Source organism: Diceros bicornis, chromosome 9 (genome assembly GCF_020826845.1).
Source record: "Diceros bicornis minor isolate mBicDic1 chromosome 9, mDicBic1.mat.cur, whole genome shotgun sequence".
Lineage (NCBI taxonomy): Eukaryota > Metazoa > Chordata > Mammalia > Perissodactyla > Rhinocerotidae > Diceros > Diceros bicornis.
In genome coordinates, this window is record NC_080748.1 from 76,928,320 (window position 1) to 76,945,339 (window position 17,020).

Genomic DNA, 17,020 nt, shown 5'->3' on the forward strand with positions numbered 1-17,020 from the left:
CAATAAAAAAAAGTTGTTCCTATTGCTCAGATCTTAATCACTGCTTACTGGAATATATATATATAAAATCCTCAAAGATTTACTCTTGTAAAAAAATGTCAAAGATACATATATATCTTTTATATAGGTAGATACATACATACATACGTACAGAGAGAGAGAGAAAAAATAAACTATTACACATCAAACACCCAGAATCATAGAAGCGTCAGTGACATCGTGTATTTAGTTTAACAGCAGTAGGGAAGATTAAGTCACATCGATCAATCTTATCTTATTAAATTACTTAATTACTCATAGTTGGTGGGGAAGACAGATAGATGTTCACGCCAACAAATCAGACTATTTACAGGAAGCATAAAAGGAAGTAAAAATATAAGACATTGTACCAATGAAGAAAGTTAGTGAATCTAAAGTAATTTCACCTGAAATGAGGAGAGAGATAATTTTTAAATGTCCTTCATTTGCAGAGGAATTTGAGCCAGTTGCCATTTATGCTGAGCTATAATTTTATTTTGAAATTTTGAAAACATAAAATTTATGGAAAGGCTATTTTGGAATACTAATTGAAATTTATGCACTACTTACTATGACACCATCTTTGTGACCTAATGTCACACTACTGTAAATTATTTCATGGATCACCCGAACAAATGGCTCCCAAGACCCAGCAGGTACCATAAAGGAGCAAAGCAGAGTCATGCATTAAACACAGAGGTGCACAGTAAGTACTTTCTTCACTTCTACAAGGAAACGGGTGCATTTCGCCTTTCTTCCTGCAAACAATTTATTCCTTCACTCATGCATTTATATATTTATGTATTTATGAATTTATTATTTATTTATTTTCCCACCATAGAGTCCTGGAGAAAGAGAAATATTTTTCTACTCTGAGAAAACTGTGCAAATCCATGGATAAATAAAACACTCATTTGTAGTGCTGCGGGGACAACATGGAGTATTAGGAGACTGAGGGGGAGATGGAGACTCTGTGCCCAGACCAATGGGGCAGCCATCACCCAGATCCAACCAATTATAGCCATGTGGGAGTGAGAACCCTGTGTTGCCAGATCTTTCTGTTTTACAAAAGCAGTAGGATATATGGGTTTTCATGCAAAATACTGTTTTTTAAAGTTGGGGTCAAATTTCAAAACAAAGTCCCACTCTCAGGACAAAACCAGCAATTCCTAATACTCAAATGGGGACTCTGGGTCACCAGGATGCCATCTCTCAGATATGTTGATACCTAATTTTTCTAATTCCTTTCAACAGTTGCAAAATTATGACCTCAATTTAATTACAGCTGTTCAATTGTTTCATTCCCCAAAATTCTGCTTTTTTGTTAAAATAAGAATGGGTTTTGGTTCTTTTCAACTATGTTATTCCTAAACATTTCTAAACATAGACCTATTGATTTCACATGCTAAAGAAGATAAAAAGAATTCTGAAAGCAGTGCGTCACAACAGAAGTCAGGGTTATGTTCTCTCGAGCCTCTGTCACCACGTTTCAGAAGGGATGCACTGGCAAAAGTACCCAACGTTATCCAAAGCCACACATCTCTGAGAGGTTCCTTCTAAAAACAAACTCCCAAGGTACTGCTTGTTTTAGACTTAGGAATGAGTGCTTTTATAGAAATGAGTATTATTGCCATAATCCACTCGATTTCTAGTTCCCAGAGACGAGAACAAGAGGACAAATAGAACAGCTTCTAAGTGAGAAATCAAATAAGTAGTTTCACAAGCCAAGAAGGGGCTGCGGTGTTCTTTCACTTGATTGTTCTCTCCTTTAGGAAACACCAGCTGAGCCTCTTCCATGTGTCAGCTATAGTTCTAGCAGTGACCATGACCGTTATGTTCCCTAACGTCATGGAGTTTCCTCTGGTTGGAGAAACAGACATTAAATAACCAATTATACCATTTTAATTTATTTTATTAAAATTACAATATGGGCTGACCCCGTGGCTTAGCGGTTAAGTGCGTGCGCTCCACTACTGGCAGCCCGGGTTCGGATCCCCAGCGCGCACCGACGCACCGCTTCTCCGGCCATGCTGGGGCCGCGTCCCACATACAGCAACTAGAAGGATGTGCAGCTATGATATACAACTATCTACTGGGGCTTTGGGGGCAAAAAAAAAAAGGAGGAGGATTGGCAATAGATGTTAGCTAAGAGCTGGTCTTCCTCAGCAAAAAAAGAGGAGGATTAGCATGGATGTTAGCTCAGGGCTGATCTTCCTCAAAAAAAAAAAAAAATTACGATAAACACAAAAGTATAGGGTGATTTTGGAATATATAACCAGGGTACCTGATCTGTTCTTTGAGGATGATGTTTGAGCTGAATTCTGAAGGATGAGTGGGAGAGATGAGTGTTCTAGAAATACTCTGTGAAAATGATGGCACCTCCTGGGGACAGAAATGCGGTTTTAGGAGAAACATAATGTGTAAATGCAGGAATAAAGGGTCTTAGAAGAACTGGCTCTTAACATTAACCTCTCAGTTACCTCTGGAAGGGGAATGAGGGAGGATAAGTCAGGAGGAATTAAAGCAACTCTTACTTTTTATTTTGTTTCTATAGTTTAAAATATGTTGTAGGAGAACATATTCACGTTTTGCTTATTTTAAAAATAAAAAGAAGTGATATACGCTACTGTTTGTCCTTGAAGGGGAGATATCATTATAATCCTACACAGTGAGTGAGCGGATGGTTCAGATGAAAATTTTCCTGTTACCTAGTTTTAAATGGCATTAATCATTTGTAAAAGCCAACTAGTATTTCATGACCACTTTATTTAAATAATTTTTTCTTTACTTAATTCTTTTCTTTCTGTTTTAATTAATTAATTCATGATTAATTTTCACTCAGACACGGAAATGCACTCTCTCTATTCACAGTTCATGCTCCACTACAAATAGACGATGTCTTGGCCATCCCACTTTTCATCTACACTCTTTCAAATAGGTTCCTTCCGGAAAGCTTGATTTAGAATCAAATGTGTGAAGCTGAGCTGAAGGGAACTTCCTTCACACTGAATGGTCTGACTTCCTTCTCCCCTCATTACAAACCGTATGTATCATCATGCATAAGACTTATCAAGCATGCTGCCTTATTCACAACACATGTCTAATACGCAGGGCTCTTAGGTGCCACATCTACGCCCTTCTAACATCTACCCGCCTCTCTGCCGACATTTATTTTCCTATATCCCTGCTCAGTGCTGTCCACTCCATCACACCCGCCTTGCCATTTCTCTCTTGTCATCTCAAATCTTTGTGATAAGGAGGCTAACTTGCTTCCTAATTCCAGTTGCAATCTTAAGGCATCTATTAACAAACATTTAATAGATTTTTAAGCAAGGTATTCAGCATCCAGTAAGACTCTGATTTAGTACTCATGGCAGGCCTGATAGTTTATTTCTATGACAAACTCATGTTTCTTTGGCATATTTTTTCAGCTGGATAAAGCATGGAACTAGGAACCAGAAGGCCCAGGTACAAATCCTGGTTTCTCCATCTGGTTGAGATGTAACTTCAGGAGACTCACCCGGGTCTCTGGATCTCTACTTCCTCATCTACAAAGGCTGATAGAGCACGCCAGTCTTTCTACATCACAGGGCTGTACTGAGCCTCATCCTTAACCACTCCCTCCCTCATTCTTGGCCTCGGGTTAAATACCACCACCTCATGAGGACCTTCCCTGACCTCTTGGATGAGGAGAGAGGATTCCCAAATCCCATACCATCCTGCATTACTTCTTTAAAATCCCTATTACTCTTGTAATTGCTAGTTCAATGCTGGTTTTCTCCTCCCACCCTGAAGTACCCTGTCAGCTCCAAGAAGATAGGGGCTGTGCTTGTCCTGTTCAGGACTATCTTAGTGTCAGTAAATATCAGCTGATGGAATCCTGCATAACATAAGTGAAAGTGCTTTTTAGGCAAGAAGCTGCTCCTACAATTGTTATTGTTGTTACTATTGGTAGCAATAGTAGATGTTGAGGTAGTTGTAGTAATTGGATTACTAGCAGCATTGTCACTGTTAAATGTATGACAGAAAGAGAACCACAAAATAATATTAAATATTATCAATATTGATTGTAAACTCTTCCTCTTTTTCCCCTCCATCCTTTTAACTGATAGAAACACGTAACTACACATATGATTAAATGGCCATATAAATGGAGCCCACAGTGACGGTTCAGAGTAAAATATTTTGCATCTTATGCACCAATCTTTGAAATGCACAACGAACCCCCACCTGGAGAAAGATCCAAAAGAAAGAAAGAAGGTGTTCTCATTCTGAAGCACATGAAAATCCCTTCCCCCAATTATGGGGGGGCGGGGAATATGAAGAAATATAAAAAGCAGCCCCTCTGTGAAGAGGATTTGTAACTGAAAACAGAAGAGAGTGAAGAAAATAAAATTCTCCAGGAGGAAGAATCAGTTGTCTGTTCTCAAGATGGGGCTGCTAGATTTCTCGCCCGTGAAGAGGAGGGAAATGGAGACAGTGAAACTACCGTGGAGTGGCAGAGAAGCTGCTCTGGGGTAGGTGACACGGTTTTGAATAAGAATTAATGACATTTGGGGGCAGGAAAGGGGAACAAAGCAAAAGATGCCAGTGAGGTCCATCAAAGAAAAGGAGGTTATCGGGCTTCAGGAGGAGCTCAGAGCAGATGATAAGTCCAGAAAGTGCACAGGCCAAGACCTGATGGCTCGCTCGTCCCCTCACCACTTCCCAGGACTCTGGGCCCCCCTGCAATCCCATCGCCTCCTATTTGCTACAGGTGCACTTTGTCAAAGAAGCACCTTTATTACCTCACGTTTGGAGAGCTTGCAGATGCACAACAGACTAGCTATTAAAGATATTCTTTCCCAGGTACTCAATTAAGGTACCCAATCAAGGTACTCAATTAAGTGAATTGTGATTGTGACCACCCACCCCCAAATAACTCAGGCCTTTGTGGAAGAATACTTTTAAAAGATTTAATATGACAACAAAATTCTTCACTGATTCAATACTGCTGGCATGCTATTACCTGTATGCATTCATTCACCAGAAATTTACCAAACCCCTACTGTCTATCTAAAACAATGCTAGGTCCTGGGAATACAGGATGGAGTAAAATACTGTCCCTGACTCCAGAACCATAAATTCGGGCAGGTCTAGAGCTTGGAGAGCTGCGGATTTCCTTGTATAAAATAAAAGTCAAAGACCTTTGTTGGATGAGTTTTAAAAATATCGCACCTGGAGGCAGGCTGGAGCACGTCCCTGGGGCTTGTTGACATCCACAGCCACCAGCTGCCATCCGCCAGCAGCGTCTTCGTGAAACATCTTCAAGACAAAGAGGGATATGAGTCAGAGGCACTTAATATGGAGCGTCAAGAACTCTAACTTTATGTCTCCAGCTTTTAATATTTTTTATGTTATCAAAGATTTGTCTTCGCATGGATGTATATTTAGAACGAGTCATTCCAATTATGTTCATTTTAACACTGAAAATTTAAGGGAAATAGTAATAATAACAACAAGAATAATGATCAGAGCTCACATTTATTGAGCACTTGCTGTGTATCTGGTCCTTTCTGCCTTACATATGCTTTGCATATAATTGCCCAAATATTCTTCTCCACAAGACTTCAAAGTAGCTATTTTATCCCCATTATATTGATTATTATATATTAGATCTGGGAGAAAACAAAAATTAGAACACCAAAGCATTGTGTCAAGTGCGTTTTTACTAGAAGTTGTGAATTTTTATCTTTAGTGGACAGTCCTCATTGAGCCAATAGAAAAATATTCTCAGGATAAATAACAGAAGTGTGCACGTAGCACAGGGAAAGAGGCTGGTGTTATTTTAATGGTAGGAGACTGACATAATAGACTTGGTGAACTTATTTTCACCATGCTGCAATTAATCCGCTCAGCAGAAATTTTATGTACCTATTTATGAAGGGGACAAGTAGTTTCTTTTGGCTTAAAATACATAAGTGAGGGCTAGCCGAATGGCATAGCGGTTAAGTTCTTGAGCTCCGCTTCAGCGGGCCCGGGGTTCTCAGGTTCGGATCCCAGGCATGGACCTACACATTGCGCATCAAGCCATGCTGTGGCAGCGTCCCATATAAAGTTAAAGGAAGATGGGTACAGATGTTAGCCCGGGGCCAATCTTCCTCAGTAAAAAAAAGAGGAGGATTGGCAACGGATATTAGCTCAGGGCTCATCTTCCTCACGACAAACAAAAAACATACGTGATGAAACTCAGGATACTATAGGATATTAAAACCTGACATTCATTGAACTGGATGTTCAGGTTATTGAACGCCTAGGTTATTATTTTACTGCATGTTCCACTACTTCAACATTTAGTTATCTGCCAATATTACACCCAGCTGGAAGACATTTCCCACTTATAAGTACTTTCTCACCTATAAATTTCCTTTCCGATTCCTTAGGAGTGTGTCTGTGTATGGCGGTGGTAGCGGGATAGCATGGAATAAAGGATTTTTATTTTTATAAGAAAGGACACTAACTACAAGCACTCACTGTTTTATTCCTGACCGAGGGTGCTATTTCATACACATAAGTAAACATTTTCTTTGCCGTACTTATCTTTGTCCTCGGTTTAGTCTGACCTTGTGTTCAGAGGGGTAATTATTGATGTAAATATGAGATGACGCAAAGACCCCATTGCCTAGGATTTATAATGGTAATTTCAAACTCCCAGTAGTAGAGGTAGCAGATCACCTGCAGAAAGAAAACTTGTCCTCTAGAAAATACGTGAGGTGGTGAGAGACAAGTGCCCAGATCCACAGGCCATATATGTGTTTATTTTTAACACGACAAGATGGAGGTGCGCATTTACACAAAGATTCTTTGATCAAAGATGCCAATTACAAAGTGTTTTTCTCAGCTGTCCATTTTCAGGATTCTGATACCCTTTAGAATGAATCTTAAAAGGCATTAGGAGTGGCAGAATCAATCACATCCTTCATGACATTCAACTCATTCAACATATACACTGGTTGAAATGCAAATCTGTTAAAGTGCCTCTTACAGTTCCTGTCAAAATCCTGGGAGTCTCCTTTTAGGGAGAAAAGACAAAAGCAATCCCGCCAGTCAGCAGCTGAAACCCCTCGGGACACGCAGCCCATGCTCTCCTATCCTGGCTCAAGGATCCTGAGGGTATATATTTGCTTTGACCAGTAGCAGACTAATTTTCTCTGTTAAATTATTTTTTTCCAGTAGAAAAAAATCAAATGAGTGAATTTAAATGTTAGTCAGAGTGTTCTCTCAAGGTCACTTCTTTGTATGAAATAAAGTGAAGGAATTATAAATGTTCAATTTCTCTTCAGTTCCCTGAATTATAAAACAACATTTAGACTGGTTACTATTACAGTGGCTATGTGAGGTAGACAATGGGATATCCAAAACCAGGAATCCTCAGGGACTCAAGTCCTTAAAGGAGTATGGCAGGGGCTGCCAGTTGGCCGTCCATATCTGTTCTCCCTGTCTTCCACAGTAAGAAAGTGTTTACAGGACCACTAGGCCACCAAAATAAAAAGACTAATTCTTTTCCTTTTTTGAAGCTCATCTTGACCATGTAATTACATACTGGTCCATGAGATATAAGCAGAAATGTTCTTTTTCTTTCTATTCTTTTCCTTCCTGCTTTCTGGAATGTGGATGTGAGGGTCAGAGCTACAGCAGCCATCATTATCCACGAGACAACTTGGGAATGAAGGTTATGCAAGGTGGAGCAAAAAGATGGAAGGAATCTGGACCTGTGGCAACACAGACACTGTACCATACCTCCTCTAACTTTACATGAGAGAGAAAGGAACTCTATCTCACATAAGCCACTTATTTTGGGCTTTTTGTCCCTTGCAGCTGAAACTAACAACTAACACAAGTGGCTTCAGTTTGAATGTCCAATGATTTATTTTATTTTAAAGATAAAATCTTTATTATATAATTATATATTTTTTTATTATATAATTAATGCAGGTTTACAATTAAACACTTAGAAAATGTGGATGAGTTGTAAAAAAACCTTAAATCCAACCCCCAAGACAATCACCTCTAACATTTTAGAGTTAACTTTCCAGGTAAGTTATACACACACACACAAACATGAGATTTTTTTTTTTTGCATTAATACGTTGTCTGCATATTTTCATGTCAGTAAAGTTCAATCATGATTTAATGGCTTGCATTTATTCCAATTTCATAATTTATAATCAATAACTTATTGATAGAGTTCATACTCTTTTTTTTTATCAAAAAAATGTTTTATGGGGGGCCAGCCCCGTGGTGTAGCGGTTAAGTGCACACACTCTGCTGCTGGCGGCCTGGGTTCAGACCCCGGGAGCGCACCGATGCACCGCTTGTCAGGTCATGCTGTGGCGGCGTCCCACATAAAGTGGAGGAAGATCGGCATAGATGTTAGCTCAGGGCCAGTCTCCCTCAGCAAAAAGAGGAGGATTGGCATGGATGTTAGCTCAGGGCTGATCTTCCTCACAAAAAAAAAAAAAGTTTTTTTTTGATGTTTAATCCATAAACATTCTCAAACATACATCTTTGAGCATTGTCCAAAATTTTTCTTAGGATAAATTCCTAGAAGTGGAATCTCTTGGTCAAATATAGTTTATATGTTTTTAAGGCTTCTGATACATATTGAAAAACTGTTTTCTAGAAAGGATGCTCCAATTTACACTCTCAGTAATAATGTAGGAGAATGCTCCTTTGTCCACCTTACAGCCAACAAAAAAACTGTCTTTTTTAAGAAAACACAAGTTCACATGGGGCCAAAATAAAGACAGCGTGTTGACAGCAGGGCCTGTAACAACTAAATTAAAAGGAGCGAGGATCTCAGTGAGCAAAACTGAGGGCTCTTACAGCTGAGCAACCTGGTTTTGAGTCCCAGGTCCACCACTTACCAGTTGTGTAATATAGGGTAAACTTTCCAATCCTTGTTGTTTTTTAATCTGCAAAGCAGAAACAATAATAGTACCCACCTCACAATACCATTGTGAAGATGAAATAAGATGCTCGTAAAGCCATTAGCACATGATTAGTGCAGCTCTCAGTATCTGTCAGTCATTGTAATATGATGTTGCGAATCAGTGGACTATTACCAATGACAACATGAGTGAATTTCCATGAGCACTCTCCTCTTAGTACCATCTTTTGGGAACCCATGGAGATGTCAGTCTCGAGAATTATCCCAGGCTTGTCTGTTGCAACCGCTGGGGTTTTATAAAGGGTCACTTGATTTATAAAGCAGCTAAGAATGCTTTTGGGATTGTCCCACTAGAGGCAAAATATCATCACCCTCATCAACAACGACAGATTACTTAATGGGAAGAGGTAGAGAAAGAATCTCGGTAACTAGGCTCATCACCAGCAACTGTATTAAAATTCCAAACTCAAGACACGCATACACATATGGTAATGCAGAGAAAATCTAAAATTTATTTTGAAATTCTTATGCTCTTTGGGTTCTTTCAAAATTAACCATTTAAAAAAATAAGTAATAGTCATTATTACACAAAATAATGAGAGTGGACACTTGACTTGATTTCATTATTAAACGACATATTCAGTGACGGAGCCTCACAAAATGTAATTCTCATTTATGGCTTCCTATGATGAATGTATTATTCCACCACTATGGTTTCTTATTAGAAGGAGCTCCCCATTGTACCATGATAGAATAGACCTTTCCAAACACTGCCTCATTAAATTGCTTTCTCACATATTTTAATGACGTATATTCATGTGGAAATCAATGGTTTTGAAATGCAGTAAACAAATTTTTACTAAAGTATTGTCTTTGAGCATTAAGTTGTACATAGTCTTTTATGGTGGAGAAATTCTTTCCATTTTTGATCACGTGTCTTTTCTTCTATGGCTTTCTGCTTTTTAACCCAGCATTGCACATTAATACAGAAGCTGTTTGGGCATGTAGAACCCGGTATTCTAAGAATGTCAATGGAACCACACAGAAGAAAGAACTTATCAGTGTCCTTTTATCCTACACCAAGTCCACCCTCAACAGCCCTCCATCTTAACTAGGGGATATTAATTCAGAAAGCATGGGCCAGCAAGCATGCTCAACTAGAGAGAGTTCAAGACCCAGAAATTATTGCTCTCTTTAGACAATCAGAATATTTATTTACCAACCCCTCAATAGGAACTACTGGACCGTGATTCACGTATAAAAGTTAGGTATGTATTGCTCTCCGGAGACTGCCCGGTGTCTCTTATCACTGTACAGAACTTGTGTGGTCCTAAGGGATAGCAGTCTTTCAGTTCTACTCCAGGCAAAGTGAGATCAGCTGTCCCTCCCAGGAATCCACCTAGATCAGAAGACCACCTGACTCGCAACGGATATCTGAGGTGAAGCGTTTAAGGAGAGGAATGGTCTGGACTAGGGAGATGCTAGGCCCAGGATATTTCCTACTAGCGCATCTGCTCATCTCAACATCCAATTCTGGAGCAACACCCCTAAGAACTTGCGGCATGGGTAGTCCTACTGTATGGGGCCATTATATTACGGATGTATGAATCTCTTGCACTGTAACCCAACATATAACTGAGCATATGGAAAGTGACCCACATCTAATAATTATGCAGGTATGAAAGTCACCGTCCCCATCAGAGTTCAGGCAAACTAATGATTACTAATCTGAAATTTTCCTTTTGCTTTCCTGTTATATGTTGTATTATGGTCTCTTGAAGACCCTTGGCATTAATTTTTCTGTGATTTTTTTTCTATGCTGTGACTCAGAGGCAGGTTGCTTTGTTATTTTAAAAAAAACAGTTCTCATCACAGACTCTCTTTTCCCTTTGAACAGTCCATATCAGAGCCAATTCCTACTGAATTATTGCCCAAGATGTTGGAAAGCCCCTTCATTATCCTGTTAATGTGTATAATTTTCTTTCCACACACACAGCCCTCCTGGAAAGTCCCCAGACTTAAGAGATCAACAAGTCCACCAAGCCTGGCACCCTCTTAGTCCTTCTATGAGGATAACACATAGGAAAACTGCAAATGTCCCATGTACTAGAGAAAGGCAAGAAACGACTTCATTTCTGAACAGCTGTGTGCTTTACAATAAAATAACCATCTTTATTTTATGTCCTCAAAGTCTATCTGCCTTATTAGAATTAGAAACTTGTAATTTAGTGTTTTAAATCATTTAACAAGAGGTCCTTGTGCACATAGTTCTGTCTGATTTTACAAACATAACAGAAGCATGGCAAATGATGTCTCTCCCTTCCACACACACAAAGCATCCGACCACTTGCCTAGTGGCTGGCAAGGGGCTGGGCGGGGCCTCACGGCCTGTTGCCAGGCAGCCCAAGTGGTGTTTTACCAAGAGACTGCTGCAGGAGCTTCGGTTGCCTAGCAACCAGGTCCTCAGCCACAGCATTTTTCTTAATGAAGGTTTTTCATAATTCTCTGTGTGATTACCTCTCCTGAATACCTAGCCCCATTACCTCTGAATTACCAACTTATTTTTCCTGATTAAATACAATTTTGCATCAAAACAATTTTGCACAACTTTTTTCAGTCTTTTCACATTTCACTTTCTATTATAACTGCTGGCTGATTTGGCGGCCCTTCCCAGCACTACTTTTCAAGCTGTGGTTTTATAAATAAGAGTTACTTTATAAGCACTATATGGTTTTGAAGACATTTTAGGTCATCTCTCAGGAACATTGAATGTAAATTCTGTGCTGTGTTCATACTTCTATGTTCCATTTAGTTCCCAATGTCTATAGCAGAAAACACGCCCTTCAAGAGGTTATCACTCAATTTAAAAGACATGTCAGAATGGACTTGGAACTTTATTCTTTCTCACAGTTCAATAAAAGAGATGAAAGAAGAAATAAGAACTAAATGTGGTTGATTCTTGGAAGGCTTTCCTACATGCCATCTATGACATAACCTAGACAACATTTAAAAAAATATTTCACGGAAGTTTGAAAGCTGTTTGTCAAAACTGAATAATATTAATATCATTTCATCTGTAGTGAATTGGCTAGACAATTCAAACTGTACCTGGGTGGTGGCTGTTGAAGTAGTGCTGCTTCTCGACCCCCACATTTGTTGGAATTGTACCCTGATTTCTGCAAATGTTTCAATGATGACAGCGATAAACACATTCTGAAAGAGAATTACAAACCATATTTACCAAAGCCTGGGAACGAGGAAGTGGAGGGCAACAGAAAATAAACAAAAGATCTGCAGAAACTGTCAGAAAACATAGATTTTATTAGGATGAAGTTTTACAGTACCTTAACGAGCCAGGCAAGGAAGAATATGAGAGTGATGAAATAGAAGTAGGAACGCCAGCGGGGAAAGCTGTCGATGGCTCTGTACATGAGGAACACCCAGCCTTCCTGGGAGGCGGCCTCATAGACTGTGAATATGCTGGTGCCTGTCAGGAGACAGGAGAGCAGACTGAGTTATGGTGGACTCTTGGAACGAGAAAAAAATTTTCAGAACAACAATCAATTTTTATCCATGCTCATTTTTTCAATGACAAAAGCACTTCTCAAGGGACTAAAATCGTATGCAACATTTTATTGTTCTTATTCTCAGGATTTTGATAAAGTAATTTCTGACTTCAAGTCAGGGAAATTTCAAGATAGCAGCAATAAAAAAACTTTATATTATATCTTTAGCTGTTAAATGCATTTAACAATGTGGAAAAGGAAGCGAACATTCAGACCAAGTAAAGATATAATAAAAAATAATGTGTATGATGTAAGCTTGCCACTTGGGACTTAACACTTTCCATGTGCTGAAAAGCACTTGTTATAGTTTTAACCAAAATGAAATAAATCTGAGAACTGGGTTTCATTTGAAATCACTCTCTCACAGGAAGACTGAAGTATCTTAGGTCCAAAAATCAGTATGTTGGAGCCTGTCTTTGGATTCCATGCTGTTTACTAAACACAAAAATGTAACAGAGTAAATCATCAAGCAGTACTTTGAATTTTCTGGGAGAGTTCTCTCATTGAAAATACTACTGATAATGGAAAGAAAACAAGTGAACAACATGTGGGCAGATTTTTGAACATATGGTTAAGAAGACCTAACATGTCATTCAGAGAGAAGATAGTGTTTAATCCTCACAGCATCATGAGGTATTTGTTATTATTTCCCCATTTTACAGATGGAAAAACTAAAGCACACAAAGGGTAAGCGATTTGCCTAAAGATGCACAGATAATAATAGGGGAACTAGATCAACCCAGTCATTCTGGAACAAGGACCTGCATATTTAACTGTGATGATAAAATGCCTCCTGATATCCTTTCTGTGGCTTAGTTTCCCCATCTGTAAAATGGGGAAATAGATAACACATACCTCATAGTATTGTGAGGATTAAATGATTTAATTTCTGTAAAGCATTGGCATATGGTGAGTACTTAATAAATTATAGGTATTATTATTATAAAAATCGAAAATAATTGCTTAAAATTATTTTGTGAGAAGACATATAAATAAATAGTACAGTACTGAATTAAAGTTGTTGATAAAACAAATATGATACAGGTTGTTATTCATAAAACTGGTAAACATTTGCACCTCAATAAATTCCACTGCTATAAATGAGTTAAATTATTATAGGATATAAAACCCAAATCTACCCATATATGTTCTAATCAGACAAAAATTTAAAACTAGAATATGCATACAATCAAATGTCTAAACTAAGAAGAGGTTTACTAAAGTTGGCTGATGACTGACTGTTTCTCTGCGCCTATCCATGCAGGAAGAATAATCAGAGCATCAACGAACACCAAAGCACGCAGAATAGCAGAAAAGTCTGCAGTAAATGGGGACACATGGGAAATAAAGAGGCTTGAAAGAAAAGCTGAGAGAAAGAAGGAAAGTGTCTTTCTATTTGGTGAATGCCTATTCTGCACTAATCTGTGCTAAGTACTTTATATAAGATATAACTTCCTATATGTACTGCATCTCATTTTAAGAATCATATTTTATACACTGGTAAGTTGTTGCCATCACAACTAGCATTTGTAAGACGTGTTTAGTTTCAAGGTTCTTTTACACAATTAACGCTAAGGAAATCTCTGTCTAATTAGGCAGGTAGATGGGGAGGCGGGTTTAAGGGCAGATATTATCAATCACATTTTACAGAAATGGAAAGTGAAGGTCACGAGTTAATGAACTTGTCTGGGGTAGAAAGTGATGGAGCCAGAAACTGAACTCACATCAGGCCCAGGTCTTACTTTTTCTCTCTACCATGTTACTTGTATTTTCTCTTGCTTGAGACTGGGACTTGAAAGAGAGCTTCTTTTCTCTTACGATCCTCAATTTGAATGAAGTCTATTTTTTTTCTGAGGGACTACGATGGCTAAGCTTATAAAGTACAGTGAGGAACTCACGCAAGAAGACGACTTTAAAGAGAAAAATTCGGAAAAGAACAGCATGTACAAAAAATAAAATGTCAACAGAAATTATCATTTCCATTAATGATTCAAATGTACTAAAAATGTACAACATTTTTGCTTTTGTGGTGTGAATACGAAAGACAATTTAACATAAAACAAGTCATTTATGTCCCTTATTTTCTTCAAGTTATTTGAACTAAAACAGAAAAGCGGCTACAGAAATCCATTATGAATTACCATTAAAGTGTAATGGTTTTACCAATTGAGCATTTCCAGGTAAAATTGTGGGGATTGTCAATATAAGATTAAATTTGAAAGGAACACTGAAAATTATCCTTCCTCTAACTTGCCCACCTCTTTCTTTATTATATCTACAGGGAAGATGCTACTTGGAATTAAGTAAAAAATAGTACATTCAACGAGTAATCTCGAACTTTTACTCCATTTTTCTTAATTTGACACAGAAAAAAGGAAAGAAGTAGGAACTTGCAGCGCAGCTCAAAGAGCAGAGTTTGTTGATACAAAGAGATGAGACAGTTGTGAAAATGTAACCAAAAAACTCCTCAGGAAAACACTGACTACTGAAAAAAGTGTTCCCCTATATGTGAACTACACCGGGCCAAAGGCTTTGAAGATGTCACTAAGAGCTGCAGGAGCAAACGCAATTGAATAAGACAGTCCTTCCTCATGACTTTTCTACTCTTGAGTTGCAAAATGTATGAAAAGAAAATCACTTTTGAAGATTTTCCAATTGCTGACCAATATTTAAAATGGCAAAAATCAAATTTATGATCCTTTTATTTTCTTTGGGAAGTGTACAACCCTCAGAAAGATGTTGTAGCCACTCACACTTATTTTGCACATCCTGCTCTCTCTGGCTGCCCCCCCCCCCACCCCCCAGCGCTTCTCTCTGGTCCTTAGCTGACCCCTCTGGGGCTGTCCCAGCCCAGCTCACTTCCTTTGCCCTCAGTCCCCCTAGAGAGGGGAGTACTGCATCATGTCACTTACCACACTGACTTCTGCTACCCTGTTTGTCTCCCTCACTAGGCGTGAGCACTCTAAGTTAAGACTCTATCTTTCACTTCTGGACCTGGCATTGAGAAGCACTCAAGAACTGTTGATAAATTAAACAATTATCATAGCATTAAGACATATGAAGGCCTGTCTCAAACATTTGCTTTTTTATCAACTCTTACTCACTGTGAATACTGCACAGATAATTTGGAAACAAAGAGAAGTATTTTATAATTGACTTTATGTTTTGCTGATTTTCAAAATTCACTTAAAACACATATACATATATAAACTTAAAAGTCCATGCTACATATAAACAGGAAAGTCTTCCCCTATTGTTTGATCCAGTATGGGAAATTTCTAGAAAATATTATATTGATACATACGAAATATCTTTTCTGGATACACTCCAGAATACTTTTACTCCATCTTAAGTTTAAAACTAAAATCTCTAGCTGTAAAGACCACATTTTTGTTAAATGAATCATGATTCTACAATAGCACTTGGGACTAGAATACATTCTCTTACTAGAGAATAATGAGGCCTGTTCCCAAAATCTCTCCGGGAAGCTCCTGGAACAGCACCACTTTCTTAGACCCCAGACTCTCAAAGCACAAATTCAAGTTGTACAGGAAACAAAGTCACAAAAATACTACTCAGCTCATCAATTCTCCTAATTTCATTCATCCTTCCTGACCTCTCCCATTGGTTTGATTCATTAGATAAGAAGACCCACAAGTCTACATTTAGAAAATAAATACCTTGGAACTTTCTACAGGCTGCGTGTATTGAGACATAGTAGAGGATATTTTTTTATATCTCTGAACAAAATTATATTCCCATCTGTTTTCACTATCTTTAGGATTATATTTACTGCTTGGCTGCCTTCCGCTGACTCTTTTGCCATGAAAAAAAGTAAGAAATTGACTGTGTCCTGGGAGCATCCCATTTTGTTTCTTCTAGACATAGGTTATATAACACCATTGAGTCATTCAACTTTGAAATGACAGGGCCACAAAATTGTGACACTAATGAATAACAAGTTACTAACCTGGGGTCCCATCATTGAACTCCTCTCCAAACACAAAATATCTGTGGCGCTATTCTAATGATGGCGATACCCGATCTATCGTGAAAGCATGTGGGAAGTTAAAGTTGGTGATATAGGCTTGAGACAGTTGAATAAGAATGAGTAAGTACACCAGGCCTTAGTCTGAACAATCACCTTCACCCCACACTCACAATTCCTAATAGAACCAAGCGAGTTCCTCTTAGGACCATTCATTCTATCCTCTCTCTCAATGTTTGGATCCTCAGGGCAATGTTCCTGAATTTTAACCCCTCCAGTGATAGGGAACACACCACCTCCTGGGGCAGCCCCATCCCAGGTCAGGCAAGGACCAATCCCATTGGATGCTGGCTACGGCTCAGTCCCTGTCGAATCTGCTCTTGGCTTTGCAAAGCACAGCAAGCTACAGGAGTCCGGAAATAGTCCCTACAGCAGCTTGAGTGAGTCACCCCTCTTTCTACCTAGGTCATCCTGCTACAGATATTTGTCTTCTTCTCTGGTCCTTTAACCTTTCCAACC

The 17,020-nt window shown here is 38.7% G+C and overlaps 1 protein-coding gene across 1 annotated transcript in view; it reads right to left on the minus strand.

The window, feature by feature from the left end:
• NALCN (sodium leak channel, non-selective) overlaps positions 1-17,020 on the minus strand; it is a 289,313-nt gene that overhangs the window by 189,222 nt on the left and 83,071 nt on the right. The window contains exons 7-9 of the mRNA XM_058548440.1: positions 12,292-12,434; positions 12,056-12,160; positions 5,236-5,322 (exon numbers count right to left, since the gene is read on the minus strand). Of these exons, the coding sequence (XP_058404423.1) occupies positions 5,236-5,322; positions 12,056-12,160; positions 12,292-12,434 (335 nt within the window). The remainder of the gene's footprint in view (positions 1-5,235; positions 5,323-12,055; positions 12,161-12,291; positions 12,435-17,020) is intronic.